The sequence below is a fragment of the Protobothrops mucrosquamatus genome, unplaced genomic scaffold, assembly GCF_001527695.2.
Source record: "Protobothrops mucrosquamatus isolate PMUCROS unplaced genomic scaffold, P.Mucros_1.0 scaffold1232, whole genome shotgun sequence".
Lineage (NCBI taxonomy): Eukaryota > Metazoa > Chordata > Lepidosauria > Squamata > Viperidae > Protobothrops > Protobothrops mucrosquamatus.
Window position 1 is genome coordinate 376,717 of NW_015387439.1, and position 7,625 is coordinate 384,341.

The following is a 7,625-nucleotide window of genomic DNA, read 5'->3' on the forward strand; positions in this document are numbered from 1 at the left end:
CGCTGTAACTCCGAACGGTCACTAAATGAATTGTTGTAAGTCAGGGATGCCTGCACTTTCCTGCATCCTAGAAAAAGCGCCCCCCCGCAGCAAGCACATCCGCGCACCTGTGTCCTCTGAATGCGTAGACCGGTTCCACATCCAAAGCGGCGTTCCTGTAACCGGAAGAGAAGAGAGAGGACCAAACAATATCAGAGGGGTCTTCTCGATTTGGTCTCTTTTCCCCTGGAAATCCTGTTGGTTTCAGGGGGCTCCAAGGGGTCTCCCCACCTGGCCTGCAGCAGCCTAACGTCAGCAGAGTGGAATCAAACGGGGCCAGTGGATCGAGGGCTCAGCTAACCCGTCCTTCCCCAACTTGGTGCCCTCCAGACCTCATGTGGCTCCTGTCCTGTCAAAAAGCCTCGTGGGGTTTAACTGGCTGGCGCTCGGCCTGTAACACACCTTGACAGCAGAAATCCTTCGGCAGAAGCCATGGCACTCCCACAGAGGGGCCCAGGGCCCTGCTCCAGTGAAAAGGCAGGGGGAGACCCTTCTCTGTCTCCACCCTATGGAACATCTTGACCCCACAGGTGATGCGGTTCCCCACGCACCTGGTCTTCCGGAAGAGCGTGAAAACCTGGCTCTGCCAACTGGCCTGGGGTGCAAAGAAGGCCCTGCAACCCCTGGGGGTGATTGGTGGGCTGAAGGTGCTTCCTCTGCCTTTGGACTCTGCCGTTTTTTTAAACTTTGTCTTAATCTGGGTTCTAACTGTGATTTTAACTATAGATTTCACACGATTTTACTGATGTAAAACTGCCCAGAGACACAGAAGTGATATAGAAATTAGATAGAGATAGATAGATCGATTGATTGATCGATAGATAGGATAGCAATAGAAGATAGATAGATAGATAGATAGATAGATAGATAGATAGATAGATAGATAGATAGATAGATAGATAGATAGATAGATAGATAGATAGATAGATAGATAGATAGATAGATTAGATAGATAGATAGATAGATAGATAGATAGATAGATAGATAGATAGATAGATAGATAGATAGATAGATAGATAGAATAGACAGATGGACGGACAGACAGATAGGATAGTGATGATAGATAGATAGACAGACAGACAGACGGAGAGAGTGAGAGAGAGAGAGAGGGGATAGATAGTATTTTTAGTTTTTATTTTATTTATTAATTTTTTATGCTGCCCATCTTCCCAATAAGGGGATTTAGACAGAGAGACTCAGAGACAGAAAGACAGACAGGATACATATAGATAGAGAGATCTATAGATAGACAGAACGGAGGGAAGTAAGTAAGTCAGTCAGTCAGTTAGTTTCCCTTGGGGCTCACTTTTTGGCAGCCACGGTCTTCTGAAGGTTCCACAGCTTCAGGGTGCCGTCCTCCGAGGCCGTGACCAAAGCCGACTCCCGGTGGTGGAAGACCAGGGCTCGAATGCCATCGTAGTGACTCCTCAGGGTGAATTTGGGGTTCCACGTCTTCTTAAAAGCGTCTTTGCTGTCCGAGAGCTGGGAAAGGAGGAGAGCAAAGACTCAACACCCGGGGCTTCCCCCGCCCTACAGACCCCTCTCTTTTGGCACGCCCAACAGCACAGGGGGGGGGGGGCTGAAGTGAAATGTGCAAGAGGACAAGGCAGGCGAAGGGGAGCGGCAAGAACACCGGTCGCCCCTCCAAGGCTACTCACGTCGCAGCTCAGCTCGTTGTCGTTGGTGACGGTCAGATCGGCGAGGTCGCCCAAACTGACCTCCCCCCCTCCGATGGTGTCCATGATAAAGACGTCTGAGGAGAAGCCCAGCGACCCTGATTTGGGGAGAGGAAAGGACAGAGTTGGGACGGGGCAGGGCGGAGGAAGAGACGCTTTGGGCAGAACGACAGAAAAGGGAAATCGGAGGCCGTAAAGTGTGGGGGTCTAGCCAAGCCGTCACCTTCGTGGGATCTGGGCTGGGAAGTCATGGCTGACGGGATGGAAGGCTTAGGAGAGAGTCCATCCACGTCGTGAAGATCAGCCAGCATCCCCTGCAGCTTCACCCGGCGGGGCCCTGGAAGACAGACAGGGAAGGGAAACTGAGTCAGCCTCCACCGTTGCCAATCAGGCACTTCTTCTGAAATTCAGGGAGCACAAAGGGGTCACCAGAGGCAACGCAGGCAGGCCTCGGCTTGTGACAGTGGAGCCCAAAGTTTCTGTTGCTAAGCAAAACAATGGATGAGTTTTGCCTCATTTCACACTTTCTTTTCTTTCTTTCTTTCTTTCTCTTTCTTTCTTTCTTTCTTTCCCTTTCCTTCCTTCCTTTCTTTCTTTCTTTCCTTCCTTCCTCTTTCATTCTTTCCTTCCTTCCTTTCCTTCCTTCCTCTTTCTTTCTTTGTTTCTTTCCTTTCTTTCTTTCTTTCCTTCCTTTCCTCCTTCCTTCCTTCCTTCCTTCCTTCCTTTTTCTTTCTTTCTTTCTTTCTTTCTTTCTTTCTTTCTTTCTTTCTTTCTTTCTTTCTTTCTTTCTTTCTTTTTCTTTCTTTCTGAATCACTGCTGTTGTTAAGTCAGTGACAGGGCCGTTAAGGGAAGAATCTGACTTCCCCCTTGACTTTTGCTTGTCAGGCAATTGCAAAAGGGGATCGCATGATCCCGGGACCGTCCAACCGTCATAAATATGAGTCAATTGCCAAGCATCCGGATTCTGATCACGTGACCCTTTGGCTGCTGCAACGGTTCTAAGTGTGAAAAACGGTCATAACTCACTTCTTCCAGGGCTGTTGTAACTTTAACAACAATAAAGTTGGAAGGGACCTTGGAGGTCATCTAGTCCAACCCCCGGCTCAGGCAGGAAACCCTATACCATTTCAGACAAATTGCTGTCCAGTCTCTTCTTAAAAACGTCCAGTGTTGGAGCATTCACAGCTTCTGGAGGCAAGGAGTTCCACTGATTAATTTTCCTCACTGTCAGGAAATTTCTCCTTAGTTCTAGGTTGCTTCTCTCCTTGATGAGTTTCCATCCGCTGCTTCTTGTCCTGCCTTTGAACGACTCTGAACTTTAATGACTTTGAATGGTCATTAAACGAACTGTTGTGAGTCAAGGACTACCTGCAGTCTGAAATGATATAGGCCGGTCTCCTGCTTGAGCAGGGGGTTGGACTAGAAGACCTCCGAGGTCCCTTCCGACTCTGTTATTCTGTTAATTTGGGTCTGGCGTCTCAGGCAGCCTCTCCTGTTCCTGAGCAAGGACCCATCTTCTAGCTCCCAGCAGCTTCAGTGGCGACGCAACAAGGCATCTGATGCAGCCCCCCCCCATTTAACTGCCTTCTCACCTTTCTCCTTCCCGATGCCCTTCACAGAAAAAGAAGCGAGGAGACCATCTGCCGACTCCACAGAGAACTTACCCAGCTCGTTGCCATCTCCAGCACACCGGCTGTCACCAGACCCTTCCCCGTTTTCCCCGGAGCCCAAGAAGTGAAACTCGCTCAGGGCGTCCTCCGAGTCTTCATCGTCATCTTCGTCCTCCACTTCGGGCATCAGGGGCTTGCTGGCGAGCTGCCAAGAAAAGCACGGCCAGCAGACCTGGGTTACAGCTGCTTCCCTAATCCACATCCAGGGGATTCCACCAATTTGGCCACAGAAAAGCAGTTTGGGGTCTGGCGCACGACGGGAGGTGAAGAGGCTGTAAAATATGCCCCAAATGTGCCCCAAATCGAACGGAAGGGGAAAATGTCCCCGATAAGGCCTCCTAATTCTCAGAGTTTCCCTGTTGTGAAGCTGCAGGGCTTCTTCAGTGAACGAGGGCTACCTCGGTGGCAACAGGCTGATATTTTGCCTTTTCCACTTGAAAACTAAAGGAATAAATTAAAACAGCAAAAGGCGTGACTAACTGGACCCACGCTGTGATTGATAACCCATGCTTTAAAGCGGGAGGGTCCAACCTTGGCAATTTTAAGACTTGTGGACTTCCACTGCCAGAATTCCCCAGCCAGCATGAGCTGGCTGGGGAATTCTGGGAGTGGAAGTCCACGAGTCATCAAGTTGCCCAGGTTGGACACCCCTGTTTTAAAGGAAGAACTCTTGATTAATAAATCGAATTAGGAACGGGCAAAACTTTCACGCCCTTGAAACACTTCCAAAATGTGTCCAAAATGGCTGCTGTGGGCTGCACATTTCACGCTCCAGGGGCAGCTTTGCTTTAGAAACTTGATTGCAAGAATAGCCGAAATCCAGTTTCCATCCTTAAAATGACAAGGTTCTAGTCCTCACCGGAGACTGGGCGCCACCCAGCAGCGTAGTCTCCTGCCTGCCTGCCAGTGTCTGCTTCACCCCAGCAACCTCAGAAGGAGCGAAGGGGATACCTTTACGCGCTGCTTCTTGTGCTGGCGCTGCGTTTCCAGGGACAGGCCTTCCAAATCCTCCTCTTCGTCGCTGTCGTCGTCCTCGCAGCCCCTCAAAAAGGGGATCTTCTCCATGACGGTGTTGCTGATCCGGTCCGTCGCCTCCTTCCCAGCGTTTCTGTCGGAAGGAATATCTGTAGCTCGGGGTTTGAATGTGGGGTCCTCAGTGCTCTCTGAGCTTGGGGGCTTTCTAGCAGACGTTTCAGGACCCAACTAGGTGACCTCATCAGTGCTAGAAGGGTGTGTGTGTGTGGTGGTGGTGGAGGAGTAGGAAGAGGAGGGCTGTGTGATCCTTGGTGCGCTCTACGCTCCTTGGTTTTCTTGCAGACATTTCATGACCCAACTAGGTGACATCATCAGTGCTAGAAGAAAATGGGGTGTGTGGGAAGGAGGGGGAGAACTGTGGGGTCCTGGTGCTCTCTGAGCTTGGTGGTTTTCTTGCAGACGTTTCATGACCCTACTAGGTAACATCATCAGTGCTAGTTGTGGAGGAGGACTGTGGGATGTGCAGATATTTCATTACCAAGCTAGGTAACATCATCAGTGCTAGAAAGGAATAGTATGATGATGGAGGAGGAGGAGGAGGAGGAGGAGGAGGAGGAGGAGGAGGACGACGACTGTGGGATTGTTAATGCTTTCTGAGCTTGGTGGTTTTCCAGCAGACATTTCATTACCAAACTAGGTACAATCATCACTGCTACCGCGACCTCCTTAATGTCGACATCAAACAGGAAGTACGAGGACAGACTGCACGTACCCCACTTCCTTGTTCCAGGAAATCTAACAAAAGCAGCAGTGATGGGCGCCCGCAAACCAAGCGTCCCAGCGAGGTCATTCTAACCCAGACAGACGCCCCAAGCCACTCACCTTTTGATCTGCTCCTCGATCTGCTTGACCAGAAGCGATTCGCCTCCGTTCAGGCTGGTGGGCCCCAGGGCTGGTCCGGTCCCCACGCCGCTGGCTTCGGCGGCCCCGTTCAGCTCCACGGAACAGCGACCCAGCAAGGAGCGAACCCGCTTGGAGCGCATGTCCAGGATGGTGTCCGTGTAGCCCACTTCTTCCAAATACCTGGAGAGACCCCCGGGGTCCAGGGGAAAGGTGGCCCTTAGTCAAACGGGCCGGTTGGCAACCGGTGGCCTCGAGGTCACCGAGGTAGTCCTCATTTTGCAGCCGTTCAAAGTTATGACGGGCCGCTCTGGAGGCACTTACGACCTGGTTCCAAACCTACGACGGCCGCATGCCCCCCCAATCAAGTGACTGCATCCTGGGTGCTCGGCAACCGGCCTGCGTTTACGTCCATTTGCAGCATCTCAGGGTTACCTGACTGTGTTTTGCCAAAGTTTTGCTGAAAACCTGCATTTACTTCCCCTTTTGGGTGACGTGGCCCATAGCAAAACACTGGCTCGCTTAATGATTGCCATGAGAAAGAGGTCTTAAAAATCAGATTGGACCCGTGGCTGGCCCGTTTTACAGCCATCCCGACTTTATTTATTTAGAAAGTTTATATTTAGTTATTTACATGACTTACGACCATGACAGGGCAGGCTCCGTTCCAGTCGTTAAGTGGGAGATTACCTGTGTTGGCCAAAACCTTGGAAAGAGCCCAGTTTTGGCTCAGAGGGGCCTCGCTCAAGCTGAGAAGACACCCAGAAAAGGACTGTGGCCCTTCCAGAAGGGATGGAACCCCCGTGTCAAATGCACAGTTCATCAGGATGAAAACCTGGCACACTCCTTGTTAATGCTGACCCCAAAACAGCTGCCAAGAGGCTGGCAGCCCCAAAACCCCCAGTGGGGAGGGCCGGTGCACTTCCCCTGCCTTTGGAGGACCCCCCCCTTGAAACCCCCTCTACTCACTGGCGGAGGAGTTGGCGTCCTTCTTTCCAGATGAACGGGCTGTTTTCCAGGGAAAGGAGCTCGGCTGGCCCGTTGGACACTAAGCGTGGAAGAGAGGCCCGTCAGCGAATCCCTCGGCCCTGGAACCGGAATTCCCCTGGCCGAGGTGCAGCCGTGAGCCCGGCCCCGTTACCTGGTTCAGAGGTAGGCTCCGGTTTCTTTTCTCCCTGGTTCAGCTCCGTGCCAAATTTCAACTTGTGGTATTTTGACCTGGAGTCAACGAGGAAAACTTAGGAAAGGATGTGGGATGTCGGCAGTAATTTCTTGCTGTGGCCCTCAAAGGAGGGGTCACAGCAAGGCAGTTTGACAGTAAAGGTGCCGGTCTAGAAACCAGGAGTTCTAGTCCTCCCTTCAGCAGGAAAGCCAGCTGGGTGACTTTGGGCCAATCACCAGGGGATGGTGAGTTCTAGTCCTGCCTTAGGCGTGAAAGCCAGATGGGTGACTTTGGGCCAATCACCAGGGGACGGTGAGTTCTAATCCCGCCTTAGGCTTGAAAACTGAATAGGTGGCTTTGAGCCAGTCCCTCTCTCTCAGTCCAACCCACCTCACAGGGCTGTTGTTGTGGGGAAAATAGGCGGAGGAAGTTGCGTTGGATATGTTCACCGCCTTGAGTTACTTACAAAATAATAAAGGCAGGATAAGCGTTGAATAAACACATCCATATACACGTACATAAAGACTGTGAGGACGTTCAAAAATAGAGTATATTTCCCTTTCCAAAATTCGGGCATTGACTTCCAGCTTAATAAATTAAGGCAGGGGTCCCCAAATGTGGCAACTTTTAAGACTTGGGGACGCCAACTCCCAGAATTCCCCTATGCTGGCCAGGTTTGGGGACCCCTGAACTAAGGGGTATCTCCCATCCCGCCTCCGAATCTCCACCTGCAAGGTGGCTCACCTTTCTTGCTTCAACGCATACTCCAGCATCTTGATTCTCCGCACGAGGTCGGCCTTCAGGTTCTCCTGCCCCTTCCTTTCCCCCTGCAGGAAAGCCACTTGGGCCTAAGAGAGGCAGGGAACCCCAAGTTAAGGGCAGGCTATTCTGGCCAGCCGCGCAAACATCCCACATCATGCAAAAAGAGTGCGTGAGGAGCATAAACCCTGCATTGGTGCATCTAGTTCCAATCACAAAAATAAAAAACAAAAAACAAAAAAAAAACAAACGCTGAGACCCTAGAAATTCTGCAGAGATGATCAATAAAGAGGACAAAGGGTCTGGAGCAGGGGTAGGCCACCTTGGCTCTTTTATGACTCGTGGACTTCAACTCCCAGACTTCCTGAGCCAGACATGCTGAGGGGAAAGGGAGAGGTTTCCAAGCTGAGCCGTGCTGGCTCAGGAATTCTGGGAGTTGAAGT

The 7,625-nt window shown here is 51.2% G+C and overlaps 1 protein-coding gene across 2 annotated transcripts in view; it reads right to left on the minus strand.

Moving 5' to 3' along the window:
* STRN4 (striatin 4) overlaps positions 1-7,211 on the minus strand; it is an 11,362-nt gene extending 4,151 nt beyond the window's left edge. Inside the window, exons 1-10 of one of the 2 annotated variants that reach the window (XM_015820993.1) lie at positions 7,168-7,211; positions 6,403-6,479; positions 6,231-6,309; positions 5,244-5,444; positions 4,338-4,494; positions 3,381-3,531; positions 1,939-2,052; positions 1,698-1,792; positions 1,346-1,521; positions 108-155 (exon numbers count right to left, since the gene is read on the minus strand). In XM_015820993.1, the coding sequence (XP_015676479.1) occupies positions 108-155; positions 1,346-1,521; positions 1,698-1,792; positions 1,939-2,052; positions 3,381-3,531; positions 4,338-4,494; positions 5,244-5,444; positions 6,231-6,309; positions 6,403-6,479; positions 7,168-7,196 (1,127 nt within the window). In that variant the 5' untranslated portion in view covers positions 7,197-7,211. Of the gene's footprint in view, positions 1-107; positions 156-1,345; positions 1,522-1,697; positions 1,814-1,938; positions 2,053-3,380; positions 3,532-4,337; positions 4,495-5,243; positions 5,445-6,230; positions 6,310-6,402; positions 6,480-7,167 lie in introns of both variants that reach the window. The other variant, XM_015820992.1, reaches the window with a different exon arrangement.
* Between the last annotated feature and the right edge of the window lie 414 nt (positions 7,212-7,625).